Consider the following 23,964-nt stretch of genomic DNA (forward strand, 5'->3'; position numbering starts at 1 on the left):
ATATATACTGAGAAACAGTAGCAGCTGGTTTCCCCAGTTGTGGATTAAGCCCAGTTCAGGACCAAAAGAAAAACATCAATGAAAACAGCCCCTGAAAAAAGATTATGGTCTATGTTTTGCAGACATTTCAAACTCAAGCAGTTTCTTATATAATTTATTTTGAAAACATGTTACAAATATTAGTTTCCCTTTATAAAACAGTTACCTGTGGTCATAATTACAGTGTCCTGGTAATCCCCTTTCAATATTACATGTAACTGCAGCGACACATCTTGATACCGAGTGCATAAGGAATTTAAAATGAGGCTGAATATCAAACGGGGGACCTTCTCAGCTCAGTTTGGCTGGTTGTCCATCTGTGAGCTTGGCTGGTAAGACTGGATGTCCTCCCCGATGAACTCTGATACTGTGGAAGGAGAAGAAAATCACAGATTCACTTGATGCAATTTGCTGCTGCAAAATACAAAATAACCTATACTGCACTGTCAGTTTCAATTGTATGTATATTTTCAGAATTCATTGGCTTTATTTTAATCGTATTTCAACATCCCCTTTTTAGAGATTTGTATTTTTATTTTTTTTTACGTATTTGGAACATCTAGAAAAACTGCACACCACACCACATCTTCTTGCATCAAGTAAAAATAAAATCTAGTCCCCAACTTAACCACCAAGGTTAATGCTTTGTTTCTTTTTTTAAATGTTATAATGCAAATTACAGTGAAGACTGTAAACATCTAAAAACACCAGCAACCACAAGATGCTACCAAACATTACATTGACTAATATCTGTCTATATATCTGTCACAATCAAAAATCAAAAATAGTTTATACAATTATCAACTCAATCAAGTCAAGTCACCATCAATAACTCCATGCAGTTAAATCAATCATCAATAATCGTAAAACCCTACAGTATTGGGGAAAACCCAAACAATCGAGCAACCCCTTAAGAGTAAGCACTTTGTAACAGGAAGCAGGAAGAAGGTCCTAGTAGAACCCGGCAAGAGACTTTTGATGGTGTTTTTAGAAGAGACTGAAACTCTACAAATAAGGAGTTACCTGTTTGAAAACTAGTCTTTCTGGGTTCTTTTATTTTAGTCAAGAGGTAGGTTGGAATTAACCACTTTGTTTCTCAAGCTACCAGTTTACCTACAACAAGGTTTCACTTTCTCATCAAAAAGACAATTTTTGGGGCCAAATTAAATGGCAAACTAATTTGGAGATCATAAATTCAGATTATTCAAATTTTGACAAAAATACAGCTCTTTTCTTTTTTACTATGACTGACCCTGCAGGTAATGTCCATATAAAGTTGTGAATCGGCCTGGTAGCCAAATCTTTACACCAAATACCACATGATCACCAGCTATCCTGGCCATCAGAGAGCCTGTGTTGCATGTCATATCACATTCTCACTCCATAAAGCAGTGTTTGTAGATCAAAGACAATGCACTGAGTAGAAAAATATTTCAGCATTAATAAACATGATTTAATAAACTTGTTTTAAAAAGTGCCTTTAAAAATCATAGTCCCGGGGCTGAAAAACAAGAACACTGAAGTGCTAAAAACTGCAGTTCCTATAGTGGCCACTGGAGACTGGCTTCAAAAGTGAGTCAACTTCCGCTGATACTCACTTTAAAATGGCCAGCTTTACGGCATTAAAGTCGTGTTTACAGTCTGGTACAACAAATTGTCTCTGTGAAAAGTTTGCCCTTTCAAAATAAAAAGTTATTTTATAACCTGTACATTTAGATACTAGAAAGGCTGCTAAGTGTAGTTGTGCTGTTTGTGTGGTACAGCTGTCCAAGAACTTTGTGATCTAGTTTTGTGGAGTGAAATTTCTGTTTTTTATTTTTATGTTTCTTATCAATAATTAACAGATATGTATGGCAAATTTGGTGATATTACCAGATATCTTAGGACTCCACATTCTCTTCCAAATCTGGTCACTTCTGGCCAGAAAAACAAAATAAAAAAACGCCCAAAATACCTAGAGAGTGGCAGCCAAAATGCAAAGTCCATTCAGTGGATACCATTCCTTCTTCTATCCAGAATATTAAAAATTCTTTGTATTTCTTCCTCCAACATTTCTGTATCTGTGTTTGTAGCCACTTATGTCATTTTTTTTTTATCAAATCAGTTTTCAAATATCACATTTTTTTTGAAAAAAACTATGTCTCACCTTCTTCAAAGGTAATGTGGTGCATAGAGGCAGAGCTGGTAAACTCCAATGGACACTCCTGGATCTTGGGATCCCTCTCTCCCCCATTTCCTGTATCCAGCACTCTTCCCTGGGGGTCCCAGCCCTCATAGTGGGAGTAGGATGCTGGGCAGATATCCTGATAGGGGTTTGGGTTGGTAGGAGGGGAGGGACAGACCTCCTGAGCATAAGCAGAGTACTGTGGGTAAGAGGAGTTGGGGATGGGAGGCAGAGGGGAGGTTGAGATAGGACTTCCAGCTGGGAAAGGGCTGAGAGAGGATGACTGGGAAGGAGAGGGTGAAGAGGACAAGTAGGGTGAGTCCAGCCATGGGGAAGGTGAAGGTGAGGGAGGCTGCGGACCACGTGGGTACAGAGGGGGAAGGAGCTCGGTGAAGCCCAGCTCTAGGTTCTCAAAACTGGGGTGACGCTCGGATAGTGCTGGCCTGGTCCCGCCGGGCTCTTCCACCGTGGCATCAGGTTTAGAGCAGTACTCCTCATTGTAGTTTATGGGTGGGCACGGAGAGGAATAGGTGGAGGGGTAGGGGGGTAGGTGGAAGCTCAGATTTTGCTCATCAGACATATGGTCCCCTCTCACATGGAAGCCTTTGTCTATCCTGGGTGGACCCCCTGCAGGACACATGTTTCCGCCATCCAGAGGCAGCATAGGGGATCGAGAGAGCAGGGGATCATCTTCTTTGAACATAACTGAGGGAAGAAACCGAGAATAACTGACACACATAACTGATGTTCATGTAAAGCATGTCCAGCTGCCACATATAAGTGTTGTATTTACATTGGATTTCAAACTATAAATCTCTTTATTTCAAAATTATTTGTGGGATTAGATACTCACTGGGTAAATACTTAAAGCAGTGAGTGCTGCTCCGTTTCCTCTTCCCATTAGAAACATAAAGATTGACCGACACAGGCCGACTGACAGATAGGTCACTGTAGGCTGGGACCCTCACACATAACAGACACTGGAAGGCATAAAGACGACATACAGGGGGATTACAGAGCATTTATCAGAGCATCTCCAGTTGTGTTGGATGCGTCTGCTGAAATTTCACAAATTTACCTCATTGCTGTTGTCACGGTCAACATGAGCCTCCTCCTCCCACTGTAATTTGCCATCTAATGCAAAAGAGCACAAGAGCAAGGTTTGACATAATGAACACAAGTCAATTATAAAAGTGCAGCATCTGAATTAAGCTTCATTTAAAATGTCTGTTAGACTTCTAGTATCCCCCTTCTGATTCTGAACTCATCATCAAATAATCATCATATAATTTTTTCTTTGTGTGTATACTGGGTTGAATTTTGATGTTCAGCTTGAATAAAGATTTGTTGATTTTTTAAACTCTTGAGTCTCTGAGTCCACGTTCTCCCCACATTATGACATACATGTGAGATAAGTTTCTAATACCTGGATTACACAGACCTGAATGTGAAAATTATCAGCATATAATGAACTTCAAATATGTGAAGACAACCATTTAAAGGGGCCTATTGTTTGTTGTAATAAAAAAATATTGTCCCACAACATCTTCAATGTTTATTAGACCTAGTTGCACAAGCATTGCATCAAATCCTTCGTGCTCTGCATTTGAAATGCTTGTCAACTATGTGTGGGAACCTGGAAATGTGCATTTTGACAGTTTTTATGATTTGATATGAGAGAACTATTCACTATGAAATAGTGAAAATTATCATTTTTTGTGTGTGTATTATAACTTAATGTGGTTTTTGAACTGTTTTAGGTTGTTTGGTATTTTTATTTTGGTTTATTGATCTTTATGTTATTTGAACATTTTGCTTTTCTCAGTTGTTGACTCGTTTTTTATTTGTTCCCTCAGTGTTTGTTCCATTTAGTTATGACTCTCACATGTTATTTTGGAAGTTCCTTGTGTTTAGTGTCTTGCATTTAATTTTATTTCCTCTCTTGCCTCTCTGTGTATGTATAGTGGGTCTGTTAACTCTCCCATGCATGTTTAACTAGTTGGAGAAGTTAACAGTTAGAGAATTGTAAGTTCTAACTGTGAATTCCTGCAGCACTATTTTAATCTAAATCTAATGAGCTGAAGTATCATTTACCTAATATTAAAAAGTGATTTCAAATTATTTTCTGTCTTATTATATTCCCAATCAACTTTTACTGCCAGTTCTGTAAATTAAAATGCGCCAAGGCTCCTCTGGACGCTTACCTGTGCCTCTCTCCATGAAAAGGACTCTGGAGACTGGCAGGAAGTTTGTGCCGCTCAGCAGCAGCTCTTCCCCTCCTTCCACAGAGCAGGAAGTGAGGCTGACCGACTCGATGACAGGCAGCTCCTGGGCCGAACGCTGGGCTGTGGTGGAGAGAAACGATAAATGCATATGTAGTCAGACTTTAATCATACACTACCTTTCATCAAGGTTAGTGCATCTCAAAGTGCTCTACAGATGACGGACAAGCCATTAATAATACAGAGCAAAATGCAATAAAACATCAATCCATAAAATACAAAGTAAAATAAAATGTAAAAAAAAAGCAACAAAGAGTAATCAGTGAAGTTAAGAGCTTGAGTAGTGGAGCAGAAGTAATGCAGGATAAGGTTGATTAAAAAGACATGACATTATAAAGTAGAATAAAATCAAATATATCAAATAAGATCTGGAAGTGAAAAACAAAATAAAATAATGTTTATAAAGCAAAGCACTTGTGATCAGTGTTTGCAGAATTGTAAAAAATCTCAACCTTTGACAAATCCAAGTGACACTGCATGTTTCAAATGTGACTCCTTTGTAAAAGGATTCTGTATCATAATATGAATTCTCCATAAAGCAGCCACTCACAGCATTCGATGGGCAGAGAGGCAACCTGCAGAGCCAACACTCGTCCAGGGGGTCCTGAAGGGGGCACTATAGGGAGGTGGGTACGAAACACCAAACGAACACGTGTGTTTTTCCTTCCAACATCTGTTTCTCCTTTCCTCAGCTCAATGTCTGAGTTCCTCAGTTTCAAAATCCCGGCACAGTCGATGCTGTGAAACACAAGATTTGTCTCATGACATAATTTTGAGTAGGAAAAGTTTCACTCAACACTGAAACTGAAACTTTAGGGAAAGAGCTATTTAAAACTTAAAGTAGACCAGTTACAAAGGTATGACACAGCAGTCAAACATGAGCAGCCCACCCGAGCATATATAATAAGCAACTCCAGCATATGTGTTAAAAAAAAATCCTTTTTCTACAAACATGACGAGGACAGTGAGAGCATCCTTCTGACTTACAGAGCAGTCATGTTGTTCTCGGGGCTGAGGGGGATGTCCAGTAGTTTGGTCCCCACCTGGACGCTCTCGTGACTGGCAGTGCCCACCATCTTTCCAGTCACTCTGAAGGGGAACATACATTTAAATTTACCAGCTGAGAAAAATAAAGTGAAATCCCAGCAGAACACAAGTTATTTATGAACGAAAAACGGTGAAATTGCTTCCAAAATGTGAGGATTAATAATCCTTTTCACGTCACTTCAAGTTCTGTGAACACATGAGATCAATAATCACTAATATCACCCTCGCTTTTTTTCTAATGACTTTTTTCTCAGTTTGGATCTGCACTTCACTCGATATAGGATATCATAATCAAAAATATATTCTCTGGATTATGGGAAGGGACTAACAACAACTGTTGTAACATATTTTCTGGACTAACACGAGAACCAGCTGGTGGTTTATTGCACAATGGTTAAAGCTACGACAGTCACGTGATGGGTCCCCTGAAATTTGTGTTCCTTGAACATCATGGCATGAAGAAAACATTTGTGTTTAAATAGAAAAATACTGCAGCTCAGTACCTGTGTATCTGATAGAAAGGATGTGGTCTGATTGATCGGTCATCAGCTGTTCCAACGAAAACCTGAAGAGAGAGCGGTTTTCTCTCTGTGTAACCACACAGCTGTGAAGATAGAGAGAGACGCAGTGTGAAATCAAACTGCGATGAGGCCAGCAGCAGTGGCCAAAGAATTTGTTCCAGTGTCGTGTGAACATGATCAAAGACATGTTAACCTTAAATTAGATCTGATATCATATAACTCAGTTAAAAGGTGGAAAAAAAAAAAACCCTGAGAAATTTCGTTTTCACCTTGACAACAGGATGTCCAGTCGGTGCAGCTTTGACGGCTCCTCTGCTGCCCTCCGTCTCGTAGTGGGCTCTGTGGTGTGGCCGAGGCTGGACCTCAATACGCAGCTCATACTGGTCAAACTGGGATGGCAGAGGCCAATCAAGTGGCGGCAGGGCGTTAGACCTGAAATAAATCAGATGTGAGAATTTTAGATGTAGTAAGAATAGAAAGACCCACATGGAGAGAAGCAAGTAAATTTACAGGATTGAAATGTTGAAAAGTGATGCTGTCCTTGCCTGAATAGAGGGCTGTGGGCGCTGGCTCGGGTTCTGCCCCAGGCCAGAGGAGGGGGAACAGAGAGGTAGTCCATGCCCACAGATGGGGGCTCTCTCCTGGTCTGCTGGGTCTCTGGCAGTGGGCAGGGAGAGCTGTGGCCCAGAGCCTGCTCCTGGTCCACCTCCCTGGGAGATAACTGCAACACAAAAATCCCACCTCTTTAGTTCTCCACAGACTTGTTTTTGCTTTGCTATTTCTATTATGTTTCTTTTATATTTCAGTCTTCTCTGTATGTTTATGTTTTTATTTATTTAAACAATTCATCATGTGAATGTGCCAGATTTAGCCGCACGAGCTAATTTTCTTCTGTAGTCCCTGCCTATTGATAACATATTAAATTAACCAACAAAACCGCACATACACAGGCATGTGAGGCTAGCTAAAAGAGAGAAACATATCTAAAAATAAACACATGCCTGTTATGTGTGGGCTGTGTGCAGACAGGAATAGGACCCAAGGTGCAGACTCCAGAGCCAGATGTGAACTCAAAACAGCTTTAATGTTAAACTCAAATATAACATAACTGGAAAAAATCAAACTAAACTTACACCGGAGGACTGACAGAACACAGCTAGGTAAACGGTAGATCGCAACACAGACACAAAGAAACACAGGGCTCAAATACACAGAGGTCGTGTCCAAATTCATGGGCTGCATCCTCCTGAGAACCCGGCCTTCGCGGTCTACGTGGGCCGGGTCCTCAGAAGGTCGGGTAGGCCGGAAGTAAACGGCCGTGAAATTGGACGGTCTAGCCTTCTGATTAGCGTCACCGCTGTCTCGGTGGAGTTTAATAAACTCAGCCGTCTGCTTCTTGCTATCTAAAATATAACAGGGCACTGGCGTAAATTCTCGACTGTCTCATACTTCTGTTTAATCAGTTTTCTGTTTGACGTTTAGTCAGCTGTGTAAAAACCAAGGAGGAACCCACCCGGGGTAGAGATGGCACGATACCACTTTTTTATGTCCGATACCGATATCGATATCATAAATTTGGATATCTGCCGATACCGATATGAATCCGATATAGTGTTTTTTAATCAACAAAACTGTTTTTTAAATATCTTGCTGCATTTTGTATAAGTTCATACTCAAATTTAAAACAACAACTACACTAAAGCTATTCTGTTATACCTGTATGCAAAAAAAAATATTTCATAGTTCAGCAATACTGATCAATCTAATAAACTTAAACCTACACCATCCTCCCTATTCTGGTATTTTAAAGAGTACTTAGCATAAATATTAAGCAACCTAACTAATAGGGTTCCAACTCCCAGCAACAACAAAAATAAATAAATAAAAAATAGGGAACCACCCCTCACGCTCCACCTCATGATGCTTAATCGACGTAATCAACCTTAATTTGATGCAGTGTGAAAAAAAAATGCACAGAAATCAATTATTTTTCAAGAAATATTAAATAGATTCAACATCTTTCTTCAACAAAATTGCAGACTGCACAGATGGTACCTTCCCAAAGGAAAAAGTACTATAGCTTACTAGGGTATATTAGACTTAATAGTTACTATATACAGGAATTGACTTCTATTCATTTTACATCAAATTAAAAATTTGGGTGTCAGATAATTATTTATTAAAAGCTAGACATTTTAAATGAGTATAAGAAAGAAAAGTATGTCTTTGTGCCCCCTTTTCCCTGTTAATGCCCTATTGGCCCCCCTGACTAAACTTTGCTAGATCCGCCCCTGCACAGTTACCAGCGTCAGCTACGTAGAAAAAGATCCTGGTGTAGAAAGTAATATTAAATACATTCTAACAACAGCTGATCAAGCTTAAACGTGCTGCTGTTGTTCAGCCGCTGGTTTCCTCTTTCTGGTGCAAAGTGGGCCAAAAGCAAACAAGAGAGACGGACTCGCGACAGAAAAGCCGATCAGCTGATCATTAAGCAGTTTCATGATTGAAGTAGCAGCAAGAAGAGGCAGTCGCCTGTTAAGCTTAACGCAGGAATGCTTTACAAACATTCAGAGATGGACTTACACACTTGCTTTACTTCTCTCGGGGATAACTTTGTCGGAGATGAAATGCCGGGTTGCTAGCGAAGCTCCAAATGCTATCCAGACCACCGACAGGTCCCGCATGCCACAGCCGCTCTATCACATGATGCATACTGCTCCAACGTGCTAACGTTCTGAGGTGAGTTACAGCGTGTTGCAAGTTTTGTGCTTTCGTGATATTTAATGGATCGATTAAATTTTTTTATTTTTCTCCAATATCCGATCCAGTAATTTAGGTCAGTATGGACCGATACCGATACGTAATATCGGATCGGTCCATCTCTAACCCGGGGGATTAATAAAGTTTTATTTTATCTAATCTAATCTAATAACTTTAATCTCAGCCAAACCGATTTACTCACGAACAAACAAAACACTGAAAAAAGCCCAACAATAACATTTTTAGGTTGTCTAAGTGACTTATATATTACGTTTAACCCGAGCAGCGAAAGTCCGCGGTGATCTGAAAATGATGTGCCGGGAGTTGTGCCGTTCTCAGCCGCATCAGTAACCCTGGAGCTCCCGGCTAGCTATCGAGCTGGTGGGTAGCAGACGTCTCCGAAAACGTCGAAGCACTTTTGCAAATATGCGATATCTTGATAAACCGAGCAGATATTTGATGTTTACACAGCTACTTTCTCGCCTGAAAATATGTTAAAAGTTTATTTTGTGACCCAGAAAGATTAGTATGAGTAATTTTAAAACTTAGTAGCGGCCGCCATTATTGGAAACTGGAGTTTGGCTGGGCCGCGCTATGAATTCTGGGATATGGTAGGCCACGAAGGACACACCCGACCCATCCTTCAAATTCAGGGAAAAGGAGGACGCATTTGTCGGCTGCATTCGGAGGAGTCTACGAATTTGGACAGCCTTCGGCGCGTCGCTGTGACGTAATCGGTCTACAAATGCGGCCTCAGGAGGATGCAGCCCATGAATTTGGACACGACCAGAGGGAGCAATCGGGGAATGGGTAACAGGAGGGACACACAGCTGGGGCAAATCAGGCCTAACGAGACAAGGGGAAGCAAAACCAGACACATTAAAATCAGACGTGGACTTTCAAAGTAAAACAGGAAACCCATAACACAGACTGAACAAAAGACACAGACTCACATGCAGGCACTACAACAGAGGGAACAGAGATGTGGGACCAGGGCAGACACAGACACTGACTGGACACGGGGATATAGCAACTAAGGATACACAGAGACGCGAACTAGACAAGGGGATACAGCTGACAGGGGAGATAGCAACTAGAGAAGACAGAGACATAAACCATAAGACAGAACTCAAAGAAACCAAAGACTAGAAATAATAAATAATAAACTCAAAAACCCTGGGTCAACGACCCAGGCATCTTTACAATGCCCATATAACATATTAAAAATCAAATGTTAAAAATCCTTACACATTAGAATCAAAGACTTTCTTTGACACTACTCAAATCATGACAACATGTTTGATTATCCAAAAACCAAAGTTTTATAGATTTAGAGAAAGAAGTAAATGTTGTTTTCCTTATTTCTGTGTAAGGGAACCCTAATGTACTCTAAAGAAAAGTCAACAAAACTATGGCAAGGAACAGATCACAAAATAAAGGAGTAAGAAAACATGCCAATGCAGCCTGAAAATTACATCATGGTCAGCTTTTGGAGGTATCTACACTAATACACTAATGCAATATTAGCAACATTTATGCAATAATGTCCAAGCACGTGGATTATAGGCAGGCCGTCTACACAGAGGGGCCTGCTTATCTCTACAAAAAATTACAGAGGAAGTATAGTAATGGCAAAACTGTTTGGACCGGCAATCATGTGGAACTATTGCTGAAAGTAAATGGACTGATACTTAGATATAGATATAGCACTTTTCTGTTCTAACTGAGCATCCAGAGAGCTTTTTTTCACCCAGCCATACACACATTCCATGCCTTTACATGGTTTCTGAGCATACACACACTCTCACACTCTGATGAATACATCAGGGTTCAGTAATAACACAAGTATAAAGCAGCCACAGCACCAGAACACACAGACTGGGAGTTTTTGCACAGTAAATACAGCAACATAGCATTATCCATCACCAGAGGAAGCCAAGGTATTGGGAAAGAAATACCCATACAATAAAAATGAAATCTCAAAACATAACAGAGTTTAATCTTTGCAAATTAAACATCCAATCAGGAACTAAAACGTAGGTGTCAAAGGAGCTTGCAAAGAAAAGCATCTGGACTTCTATAAGTTGCTTGAAGACGTTTCACCTCTCATCCGAGAAGCTTCTTCAAGCTCATCCGAAGAAGCTTCTCGGATGAGAGGTGAAACGTCTTCAAGCAACTTATAGAAGTCCAGACGCTTTTCTTTGCAAGCTCCTTTGACTACGATGACCTGGATGACTGAGAACCTTCACAGACAAAACGTAGGTGTCTGTATCATTCAAAAGTTGCAGCTTTTAGCTTTCTTGAAAACTGTTTTAAGACTTAAACTGCTTCAGTTTTTGTATTTGCTAAAATACATATTTAGTGTCGATGCTAGACAGAAGCATAGTAAAAGCAACATAAAATGAGCATACACTGTATAGATGGCTCTGAAATAAAGGTCCTTTGAACCTGCATTCTTTGTGATAGCCAGCAGGGGGCGGCGACTCTCATTGCGAGCGCCATTACATAGAAGTCAATGAGGAAATCACTGAGTTTTCACTCGATTTTCTGCCTCACTGAACATTTTCCTGATAAGTTTAATGGGTCAGTCACTGGTTTCAAGTCTTCTTCAGTACAGCTTGGTGTTCATTTGATATATGATGGTCACATATAGACTCAAATAAATCATGAAGCTGGACATTCATTATGGCTTGGCTACCTTGAGTTCCACAAGTTTTTTACTGTGTGACTGTGCAGTGTCCTTGGCTTGACAGTTAGATTGAACCCTCTCTTGTAATTTCTGTTTTAGTTTAAAAACAAACAAACAAACTAGACAGGGATGGCAGCTTGAGGTCTAAGAGTAGGAGCCGAGTTAGAAAACAGAATTTTATACTGCTGCTTTGAGAGGCCTACTCCAGGTTTGGCAGGGCGGCACCTAAGTAAAGGCAATAGATCACACACAGCACTTTACCTGCTCCAATGATGTCTTCCTGGTTTTCTGAGGAATGCTGAGCTCACAGCTGCTGGGCGGAGCTTGAGAGTGAGGGGTGGACTCTCCACCCTCCAGGTTGCACCCCTGCAGTTCCTCTGAGTAACTCCCTCTGCGCGAAGTACAGGGAGACGCCAGCGGGGAGTTTCTACGCTTCTTCCCACTAGGTGAGGTGGGCCTTGAGGATGATGAGTGCCCAAAATTGATGCTGCCTTCGTTCAGCTCCTCCTCCTCCACCAGCAGAGAGTCGCAGCTGGAAGCGGGACTGAGCCAGCCTCGAGAGGAGGGGCTAGAGGCGGGGCTGGGGCTGAGGGAGCTGGGGCATCTGTCACGATAAGTAAAAGGATCCAGTAGAGGCAGGTAAAGGCGCTCTCTGTCCCAACCGCCGCTGTTGCCCATGTCCCAGTAACTGGAAATGGTGGGTGTTGTGTCATCATCAGGCGAGATGGTGGTTATCTGGATGCTGGGGCACTCGACCACACGAGATTCAGAAACCTGGAAAAAAGATAAGAGGCTCGTCACAAACATTGTCACACACACAAAAAAATATACAGTGGGGCAAAAAAGTATTTAGTCAGCCACCGATTGTGCAAGTTCCCCCACTTAAAATGATGACAGAGGTCAGTAATTTGCACCAGAGGTACACTTCAACTGTGAGAGACAGAATGTGAAAAAAAAAAAAAATCCATGAATCCACATGGTAGGATTTGTAAAGAATTTATTCGTAAATCAGGGTGGAAAATAAGTATTTGGTCACCTCAAACAAGGAAAATCTCTGGCTCTCACAGACCTGTAACGTCTTCTGTAAGAAGCGTTTCTGTCCCCCACTCGTTACCTGTATGAATGGCACCTGTTTGAACTCATCATCTGTATAAAAGACACCTGTCCACAGCCTCAAACAGTCAGACTCCAAACTCCGCCATGGCCAAGACCAAAGAGCTTTCGAAGGACACCAGGAAAAGTATTGTAGACCTGCACCAGACTGGGAAGAGTGAATCTACAATAGGCAAGCAGCTTGGTGTGAAAAAAATCAACTGTGGGAGCAATCATCAGAAAATGGAAGACATACAAGACCACTGATAATCTCCCTCGATCTGGGGCTCCACGCAAGATCTCATCCCGTGGGGTCAAAATGATCATGAGAACGGTGAGCAAAGATCCCAGAACCACACGGGGGGACCTGGTGAATGACCTGCAGAGAGCTGGGACCAAAGTAACAAAGGTCACCATCAGTAACACACTACAACGGCAGGGAATCAAATCCCGCAGTGCCAGACGTGTTCCGCTGCTGAAGCCAGTGCATGTCCAGGCCCGTCTGAAGTTTGCCAGAGAGCACATGGATGATACAGCAGAGGATTGGGAGAATGTCATGTGGTCAGATGAAACCAAAGTAGAACTTTTTGGTATAAACTCAACTCGTCGTATTTGGAGGAAGAAGAATACTGAGTTGCATCCCAAGAACACCATACCTACTGTGAAGCATGGGGGTGGAAACATCATGCTATGGGGCTGTTTTTCTGCCAAGGGGACAGGACGACTGATCCGTGTTAAGGACAGAATGAATGGGGCCATGTATCGTGAGATTTTGAGCCAAAACCTCCTTCCATCAGTGAGAACTTTGAAGATGAAACGAGGCTGGGTCTTCCAACATGACAATGATCCAAAACACACCGCCCGGGCAACAACGGAGTGGCTCCGTAAGAAGCATTTGAAAGTCCTGGAGTGGCCTAGCCAGTCTCCAGACTTCAACCCCATAGAAAATCTATGGCGGGAGTTGAAAGTCCGTGTTGCTCGGCGACAGCCCCAAAACATCACTGCTCTCGAGAAGATCTGCATGGAGGAATGGGCCAAAATACCAGCTACTGTGTGTGCAAACCTGGTAAAGACCTATAGTAAACGTTTGACCTCTGTTATTGCCAACAAAGGTTATGTTACAAAGTATTGAGTTGTATTTTTGTTATTGACCAAATACTTATTTTCCACCCTGATTTACGAATAAATTCTTTACAAATCCTACCATGTGGATTCATGGATTTTTTTTTCACATTCTGTCTCTCACAGTTGAAGTGTACCTCTGGTGCAAATTACTGACCTCTGTCATCATTTTAGGTGGGGGAACTTGCACAATCGGTGGCTGACTAAATACTTTTTTGCCCCACTGTATCTAATTAACAATTCAAATCTCAGTAAGAAAACTGGCAGTAAGAAGCACAATTTTAAATAGCTCTTTAAACCATTGTTATTACTTTGACCTTCAGATCAATCTTTTGACCTTTAAGGAGAGGTCAAAGGTCAAATGCAACATGATATTTTAAGATTGTCTATGGTACTTTCTACAAACACGGCATAGAATCATATTTTTATAAGTTATGAGCCTTTTTGACAATTTTCAACTAATAAATAATGAAGTTGACCTTGAAGACCTTGATGGATGCAGACCAAATTTTAATGGATTTTTGACATGACCCCACTCTACATCCTTACCAAGTCTTATCAGAACTGGAGGAGTTAATAATAATAATAATAATAATAATAATAATAATAATAAAATTCAAATTCAAATTCAAATTCAAATTTTATTTGTCACGTACACAGTCATACACAGTACGATATGTAGTGAAATGCTTGGACAACTGCTCGTGACCTAAAGAAAACAAAAAAAGGAAAAGGCTATGAATAAGATAGGAAATAAATATGAAAAATTAAAAAGGGTAAATTTAACTAGGAAGGAATAGAATATAAATTAAGGTTAAAAATGAAATAACTGTACAACACAAATTAGAATGAAGGGTAAATTTAACTGGGAAGAATAAGATAAAATATATAAATTAAAGTTGAAAATAAAATAACTGTACAACAAAATACACAATACACAATATAGAACTATATAAGAATGTATGAAGAAATCTAAATATAAATAAATATATACACAATAACAGCAGCTGTACAAGTATTAACCGGAAATGAAGAATATAGTGACCAGTGTTGTGCAAAACCAAAGTCCAGAATGTCCAGTGTGTGTGTGTGTAAGAACTATATGTGTGGGTCAGTACTGTGTGGTGGTGTGATTGAGAGACCGTATCGCCTGCGGGAAGAAGCTCCTCCTCAGTCTCTCTGTGTTGGTCTTCAGGGAGCGGAATCGCTTTCCTGACCTCAACAGAGAGAACAGTCTGTTGTTATATTATTATTATTATTGTTATGTAATAATAATAATAATAATAATAATAATGTATAAAAAGCAAAGAAAAAATATTAGAAAGTGTTCATTCTTGTGGTCTCCACCAAGTAGTTAAAGGGGACATCTGTTAACGGCAAGGCAAAAATACGTTATTTATTCCCTTCTCTATTTAGAGAGCACTGAGGCAGTGATCACTACGTTTTGTTTGTATGTACTAAGAGTTTCATTTAACATCGTGGTGAGATAAACTATGAGAAAACAAGCTTTTTTTATGTGTGGATTTGGATCCTTTTCTTGGCACTGACCCCTTTTAAGGATGTGCTCCCTGAAAGCCTCTTTAGCTTAATTTGAAACCTAATATATAAAATCTGCCACAGTGAAATTTAGCTGCCTTCAGACTTTTTCAAAATGACTCCAGGACAGTAGGAGAAAGTAGGCTGGGTGTCTGGCTGTGTTTAAAACCTCTTGTTTGTCACGTCCTGTGGTTTTTATAATTTTGAGTTTTAGTTAATATAATACAGTTTGGGTTATGTGTTTTATTTGTGGGATGTTTTTATGTTTTGAGGAACATGCTTGCTTCTCCACCCTCTCGTTGTCAAGTCTTCTTCTTTTTCACGTGATTCGCTGTGCAGTTACTTCCTGTTTTATTTTAATAGTCTGTTTTCCTCTCTGTGTTTATTCCCTCATGTATTGTGCAGCTGTGGAATTTTCAACTTTTGTAAAGGACTTTCAACCTAATCAAGGATTATTTTTCATTTACCTTGTGTTGTCTGCAAGTCCAGAATTTGGGTCCTTCAGGTACAAAAGACCAATCTTTTTTACCCAGTAAACCACAGAATTCAGTGAAAACTGTACATGTACTCTCACCTTGTTATATTCTGAGACAGTATTACAACATATTTGTCATGATTTGCTGTGTGGCAGGCAGGATGAGGACCCAATCGCAAAACTCACACACACGGGGATGAACTCAAAAAACACAGCTTTATTGCTGGCCACGAGAAACAATACAAAACTAAACTGGGAAAAACTAACATAAAGCTCACCAAGGAACACAGGGGAATCACACACAGCATGAGGGAGAACGCGACGCCGAACAGAGGGAGACTCAGACAGAAATACACAGAGGGTAAACGAGGAAAGTGGGCACACACGGGGAACACAGGTGACACTGATAATCATAACGAGACAGGGCGGGGTGAACTGAACATGACATGTACAGGCACAGAGGTTCAGACAGGAGGAGAGAGAGCACGGGGAAAACACAGACATAACGGGCTGGGGAAACATGAAACAACCACAAAGGGAGACGAGGGCTCATAAATACATAGAGGGCACACAGGGGGGAGAGAGAGCACGGGGAGAGGAGAACTTAGACATAATGGGCAGGGGAAACAAGGAATAAAACATAAGGAGAGACGAGGGCTCACAGATACACAGAGGGGCACACAGGGGGTAAAAGCCATGAAGGGAAAACACTTAGGGAACAACACAACAGGGCAACTCAGAAGACATGGCCTAAATAAGGAACGAAATACAAAAATACAAGGAACTAAGAATACTGGGCCCACATGGCCCAGGACCATGACAATATTTCAGCAGCTGCCCTGCAAAATGCTCAAGTCATAGTAAAGAAGTGCATAATATTTCCTCAACTAAATGTGTGAGTGTTTAAAAGTCTGTTTGCTTTGTCTCAAAAAACTTTAACTTATATACCCTAAGTCTTTCGGCCCTTGGTTTGGATACAGAAAAAAACTCTCCAAGTAAGGAAAACCTCTTAATCTTAAGGGGAAATGGAAGGAAACCAAAGAGAAATCTGCTGAGGAAGCCTCCTTCTTCTTGGACTGACTTACATGCAATCGATGGCGTGTCTACAAAAGTTGAATATGCGCTTGGAACAAACTTAAGGTCAACCAATCAGACGGCTGCTGCAGCTGCTGCAGCTGATTCTTTCTACGGTCATTTGTTCAGTTGAGGTTGAAACTGCAGATTATATGAAATACTTAGACATAGGCTGTCTCACCTGTACAGAGCGTGCCGGCAGGCTCTCATAGGTCCCGCTGAACTTATTGAAGTGATCCCTTCGTGGAGGTGGGGAATGCATCCCTGCCCGCTGACTGGACGCAGGTGTCGGGCTGGGGATGTCGATTGAGTGACCTGCGTGAGAGGCAGCCAGGTTTTTGTCTGGAACTGAAAATACATAAAGGTTGGGATGAATGTCCGGACACATGAAGGGCACACCCACAAATTATATGAATTAGAAAATCTCTTTCTGTTGGCAAGTTGCCTGCTTGCTTAAACTGACTATAATCCCATGCTCCCAAAGAACAGCACTTTGTTCTGTTCACTTTACACCTTTTCATCCACATGACAATAAATAATTATTCATCTGCTTTTCATCCCCTTAACCACACAATAATAGCTAGCTCTGCAACTGTCCTGCTCTTGTACCTCTGGCGTGAGAGAGACTCATTAGATGAAAATCAAAATATTGTAAACACAATTTGTGGTGAGTAAGGATTCATTTTTTATCATCAGTGTGCTTCTATCATGCTTTACACACCAGTTTCGCTTCATTTTACTGTAATTGCTACCATATGGAAAATGCACACGCTGGAATTTTACCGCAATAATGTCTTAAAAGCAAGTGCAGCATTTTTGTCACTTTTAATATAAATTAGGAAATAGAAGTCATTTTCGGAAAATGCAAAACTACTCCAAACAGTTTAGTAACTTAGCTTAGCAAATAGATAAGAAACAACTAGCTGCACTGACAGAGGATTAAGTCGTTTGACATTTTTAGAAAATCTGAGGCAAACAGCTGCTTAACATTATTGAGTGATTTTAAAACATTTTGTGTACAAGGTGTACTTGATAGCCAGCCAAAATCTTAAGGCAAATAGTGGTATTTGGAAGCCTCTATTACATCTGTCATTTAAAATTTCTTCTGATTACATCGCCTGAAGGAACATAGCATTACAGCGGTATTTGTGTTCTTAGTAAAAAGCTCCACTAGCATCACACCATACATTTCCTTGCTTAAAAAATGAAATTAGGAGTTGGGAAAGTCGCTGTTTGCTGGATGCCCCTCTTAAATCTCAATCAAACGAAAAGCAAGCAATTCGAGAAACACATACTCCACGAGTACACCTCTAACATCTGACCTCGTGCTTTGAACTCTGTCTCTTATGGTACTGAGCAACCTGAGCCAGACTCGTGTCACATCACAGGGTTATAATGCAGACACTGGGGTTAGGAAGGTGACAAATGTCATAATCCAGACATGTAAGAGTCCATGAAATTAATGAAACAGAATTTACATGTAGATAAATGTATATGCCATTATATTTAAAAGAAAAAGTAGTTTGTGTATATAGGTGAACTTCAGTCAAATGCTAATGTATTTAAAAAAGATGCATGCATATGCTTTCCCAATTGCCACAACCTAATCAATATTTATAGCTCTGACCAGACTTCCACTCTACATGGAAGAACCAATGTGAACATCTGCCCACAGGTTTTACCATCACAACACTAAAAGCATTGCTGTTTAATCCTAGGATATAATTTGTCTCCGACACCTTATCAGACAGTTTTATACAGTCCACAAAAAACAGGAAAAAATGCTGACCATGTGTCACGTTCAGAGCTTTTTTGGAATGAGCCGAGTCTCAGTCACAGACCAGTTTGTCTTGGGAGACCCAACCTGGAGGAAATGCCCCCAACAACATAACCTCCAGGATCACTCTGACACTCAAACCGCTGCACCATCATAACGTGACCATTCACTGAGGTGTCTACACTGTTCCTCACTGCACACTCATATACTTGGTACACTATTTGGAGACAACTAGCTTAATTTTATAGCATAAAGACTGGAAACACCTAGTCAGAAGCATAAAAATCAATGTATTATTATCTCTGAAGCTGTTGTTAAATCTTTATGCTAGCTAGGCTTATTAGCAGCTAACTATAGCTTCACATTTAAAAGGCAGACATGAGTTTGGTATTAGCCATGTTTTTTTTGTGACTCTTGGACACCAGTTGGTTTTCATTTTAAAATTCTTCACGCTATTTTTTAGTCTTAGTCTTTATTATTTTGTTAATAAAAGCAACAAGAAACAGGGGACCAAACTTGGAATGGTAAATGCTGCCAGCTTCCACATTCAGTTCAAAAACATCAACGTAGGTGTCCAGATGAATCTAAATGTGGGCCAAAAAGACTGTGATAATCTTGCCTTAAAGTGGGATTTGGTTTTATCCATAATCACTCTGTCGTATGGCAACAATTTATCAAAATCCCTCCAAAACTTTCAGTTCTACTTTTAAACTATTTCGTACATTTTTCCATGTATTATAGTTACAAATTGCGCAATAAAGGGTGAAATGGGAATTCTAACTAAATCATGAAGTTTACTTTTGGCCCACTGATTCATTTCACAGCATGAAGAACCACACACCCAAATCCACCGCTGACCTTGACATTTATATAGAGACTTTTTTCATTGTATAATCTCAACATGACTCCTTTGTATTTTGCCCATAAGCCACCAAACTGACTCCTTAAGGCCACATCCCTTGCCACAACATTTTCCCAGTGTGGTGTGGTCTGGCTTCACATGGAGTCAAACAGTAGTTACTCTCTAATGAACGAGGCTCGCTGCCGCTCCGTAGTGGCGGCGGGCCATGCGGGCAATTTTTGGGCAATGCGGACACACAACAGCAACTGCCAACGAATTAAGAAGCTGGGTGAAAAAAAAATCTCTTCAAATGTTTCCTGGCAACAAAAGTATTTCCAAGTGATTAAAGCTACAGTACTGAGGCAACTCTTCTGCTGGCGGATTTTTCACATGAATCAGTGATTTAGCGGTTTATATGTAGACCAGCAGGAGTTTATGAGGCACTAGAATTTAACTAACACTTATCGAACAGGGGGGGAAAAAGACTCACTGATCTAATATACTTTCATCTTTGTTTCCATGTCCTGAGCTGAACCTCAAAAAAGCAATGTTTACCTCAACCTGGGGGTCTGTGGGGCCTCACAAGTGGTGGAAAAATACATGAGAGGGGTCATGAGACATTGAGAGAAGAGAAAAGCAAAAATGGCATAATACTGCTGTGTGCCCCCTTGTATGGCATATATATATGTATGTATACATGTATATATATAAGCCTTATAGGGTTCAAAGGAAATGGAAAAAAAACATACATTTGTGCCACTCAGATTGATTTCTTCTTAAGCTTAAACTGTTGTCTTTTTTTTTTTTGCCTCAATTTAATGGGGAATTTATCTCTTCGTGTTCTCTTCTTAATCTTTAAAAAAAACATAATTTAAATTATCATTGGATCAGTTTCTTTTGGAGATACCAGTCTAACAGATCTAATATACTTCAGAGAATCTCAGTTCGAGAGTCCAGCTCTTTAACAAACTTCGATCTTAAATGAGATGGTTTCCGGCATGAGGTTCGGGGTAAAAACAATAGGTCACAAAACAGATCTGGAGCAGCATAATAGACTGATTCACCTAAAGTATAAGTATTTTTGCAATAATGTATTTTTTAAAAGTCTTTGACAGTTAAATTATTCAACTCATTGGTGAACAAACTTTACCACCACAACAATCTTGTTGCAGCATCTGTTTACCTTGATAGATACTGGATTCATATTTAACTTCTGCATTGCTTCGTTTTGAAAAGCCCAACTTTAACACATTTTATGGTCATATCCATTGAGATTTATACCCAAATAAATAAAACCTACATACTCTGAAACATTAAAAAAAAGCGAAGAAAAACGTGAAGACTTGCCCTCTCCTTTTTCTCCTGTAGTTAATGTTCATACCTTGGGTGTGGTAATACAAATGTATGCCAGTGTGGGCGGGAAACAAATGAGTGAGAAGATGTGAGGATGTGAGGTATGTGTATGTATTGGTGGAGCTCGGATGAAGACGGGAGGGAGGTGTGTGTGTGTGTGTGTGTGTGTGTGTGTGTGTGTTCAGTACACAGAGGTTGAGGTTCCTTCCCAGCTGGCAGCTGTTAACTCTACTCACACGCACAGCTGATTAGAAACACATTGAGTCTGGGGCTGCACGCATGCACAAGCTCACAATGCGCAAAGATATGCACGCAGATGCATACCACACAGAAAACAAACACACAGTAAAAATATACTCGTTCTCACGCAAGCATCGGACGTACGTTCAAACATACACATCACATAAGCACAGGCATGCAGATGAAAGCCCCATCAGACTACACGCAACGGCACGCACGCGCACAGAAGTTCCCATGAGTTTTAGAAGCCACCCCGTCAGGCCGCTCAGACCCCCTTTATCCAGTATGTCCCTTTGCTTTTAACACATTCAGCTATTCAGGAAGTGACTCTAACCCAGGCTGCTGCTGCTGGAGGAGTCGAGTTGCAGCAGGGCGCCTTCACTTTCCTCCCCGGCAGCGGAGCTCTCCGGCTCGGTAGAGCGCACCGGGGATGGACCCTGGCTCTGCCGCGACGGCGGATCCTCCTCAAAAACCAACTTGAACTCGAACTCTCCCTCCTCCCAGCCCGAGCCCGGCGCGGCCCCCATCGCCCTCCGGCAGCAAGGACAGGATACAGATATACTGATACAATCTTGTCTCCCTGCGTCAGGCGATTTTAACGTCCCTTGGTGCGCCTTTAAAAAGAATTCAAAGGAACTTTATTCCCCAAACTCTTCTCCTAAGTGCGCGTCATTGTGCTAATATTCCTCATCTGGGATATGTAGGAAAGTTTTGCTTCAGAAAGTTTCTACGCGAAAAATTCTGCTTCTTGCCTCCTTGTTTGCAAGTTTTTCCAGACTTGATGTCTTGATATCCAAATCAAATTTTCGCTCCGGATAATTTACAGTCTTCTCCGAATCATATTTCCAAAATACCGTCGGCTCTTTCATTCTAGCTCCATCGTCATCCCTGTAGCTTCTTCTTCTAGTTCTTCAAGAGACTGGGAGGAGGGAAAAAAAGTTTATCAAATATTTTTGTCGTCCTTTACCCTTAATTGCCTTTGGGTGGGTTTCCCAGCTCCAGTTGGTCCGTTACTCATTCCCCATAGGACCTCATGTCTGTCAGTCATGAATCCCCTCTGCCCAACCTCCTGCCCCCCTCCTCTCCCCCTGCCTCGCTCACTCTGAAGGTTTCTCTTGAAGTCGTTCACTTAATATAACTTATTATAACAATCCCATGCAAATTTCTCTTTTCTTGTCTCATTTTGCATCATTTGCATCATCTCATTTAGTTTTTCCTTTTAAAATCAACTTCATGTCCTCATCATCCTTATCATCAATTAGATTTTCGCATAGTTAAGCCCAAAACAATATGATTATTATTCCAATCATGAGCAGGACACATGGCAAGAAGTTCATTATCTCTGAAACCTGCCATAGGCCGCCTGCACGGCCACCAGGGCTGTGATGTTAACTGTCAGTTAGTGAACATAAGAGGGCCTATTTCCTGTGGCAATGAACACAACAGCCCCCCTTTTTTGGCTGTCACCCCTCCCCTTTTCTTCTCTTGCATTTTTTTCCTTTCCCTCCCAGCTCCTTCTCCCCTCTTCTCCCCACTGAATCCTCCTTGTCCCTCCTTCTCCTGAGTCTTGCCTCCCTCCTCTTCCTCTCCACCAAAGGTCTGTTTCTCATTATCCTCTGTAGTCTGCTCTCTGTCTGAGTCAGGAGACGAAAAACTTAAATAAACACTCTCTCTCTGGCTCTCTCCGCCTCAGTTCAGCTCTCAGTGCCCCCTCCCCTCCACTCTGTCTCTTCTGTCCTCCTTCCTCGGCCTCCTCTCGTTCTCACAATCATTAGGAGTATGTTATACTGGTGTGTAGCTGGGGGCCTGTTTCACTCTCTATGTCATCCTCTTGGGGTTGTGTGGGCAGGCCTTGGATGCTGGACTGATTTCAAGATGTTGCAGTGTGGTTGGGGAGAGGAAAAAGTGCGACCAGCAAGGCAGGCACAAGAATTTCTGAGGCCCTAACAAGCCTCAGACTTGATAAACCTTTACACAACCACGGTGAAAAAAATCCCACTGACTCCATTGGGTTATAATCAGGGAAATTGTTTTCTCTGTGGTAAAGAAAAAACCCCATAGAGGTTTGATTGGTGACCTCATGGTGGTTGAAATTTTCTAATCAACCATTTAGTTTCCTGCTTTCCTAAGAGACAAGAAAATGTCCAAACTACGAGTGAAAGCATGCTTCAGACAGTGTGATTAATATTTAAAGTCCTCCTGTACCTTTCCAAAAGCAGATGTGAAGCCAGTTGCTCCAGCTGTTGAAACGAGTATTTTCCAAAAGGTCTTGCATAGGACTTAATTGTTGCTAAATATTTCCTCCTAATGAAACAAACGGCCCGTTTGGAGCACCCATAATTAGAATCAGTGGCGCTATTATAACTGAGTACTGATGATAATCTTATTTAAAAATGAAACATCAATATCATGGCACAAAATCGCATAGGATAACAGGATTCACAGGATGAGCTTCAATCCATATTATAATATTTTTATCAGCTGTTTATCCAGTTTAGTTTTAGGTTGCTTTTTTAACAAATGTTGTGACCCTTTTTGACAAGGATAAAAATTTGATTAGATTTGATATACCTTTATTAGTCCCACAAGGGGAAATTTCAATTTGACATCGTGACCACCCTAGATAACAGTGATAGATATTCTATTTAACATCTTAAATAAATATTGGACTCTCTCAGGGTCACGTCCACCCATCAAACGACCCTGAGCTCCTCCACAGTTATTAGAGCCACTAGAGAGCACTTTTTTAAGGGGAAATATATATCAAGTTGGACAAAAGATGTTTATATTTGACTGCAACTGAGTTTCTAAACACAAAGGAATGCCTTTATAACTTACTCGATACACCTGAGGTTGTACAGGGGGTTTTACAGTGTAAGATAAACCTGCCTTTTGAAACCCCCATTTGGCCACAAAACAACACAGAGTTTTGCACCTTTTTATAATGACTTC

At 40.9% G+C, this 23,964-nt stretch overlaps 1 protein-coding gene across 2 annotated transcripts; it reads right to left on the reverse strand.

Annotated features, from left to right (window-relative positions):
- Positions 1 to 335: 335 nt before the first annotated feature.
- Positions 336 to 21,539, reverse strand: nfatc4 (nuclear factor of activated T cells 4). Of its 2 annotated transcripts, none has more exons than XM_085378466.1 (13): positions 21,347 to 21,539; positions 16,983 to 17,143; positions 11,764 to 12,276; positions 6,599 to 6,774; positions 6,323 to 6,485; positions 6,036 to 6,136; positions 5,473 to 5,574; positions 5,036 to 5,223; positions 4,408 to 4,548; positions 3,282 to 3,337; positions 3,057 to 3,183; positions 2,186 to 2,908; positions 336 to 406 (listed from the first exon to the last, which is right to left on the reverse strand). In XM_085378466.1, exons 1-13 carry the CDS (start codon positions 21,537 to 21,539, stop codon positions 336 to 338), a joined length of 2,715 nt encoding a protein of 904 aa, XP_085234592.1. The 2 variants fall into 2 exon arrangements, with proteins under 2 accessions (XP_085234592.1, XP_085234591.1); XM_085378465.1 differs by having other exon boundaries at positions 16,983 to 17,149.
- Positions 21,540 to 23,964: the final 2,425 nt, after the last annotated feature.

This window comes from Diplotaxodon limnothrissa, linkage group LG18 (assembly GCF_057381915.1).
Source record: "Diplotaxodon limnothrissa isolate DT_005_m linkage group LG18, D_limnothrissa_male_GT1.1, whole genome shotgun sequence".
NCBI lineage: Eukaryota > Metazoa > Chordata > Actinopteri > Cichliformes > Cichlidae > Diplotaxodon > Diplotaxodon limnothrissa.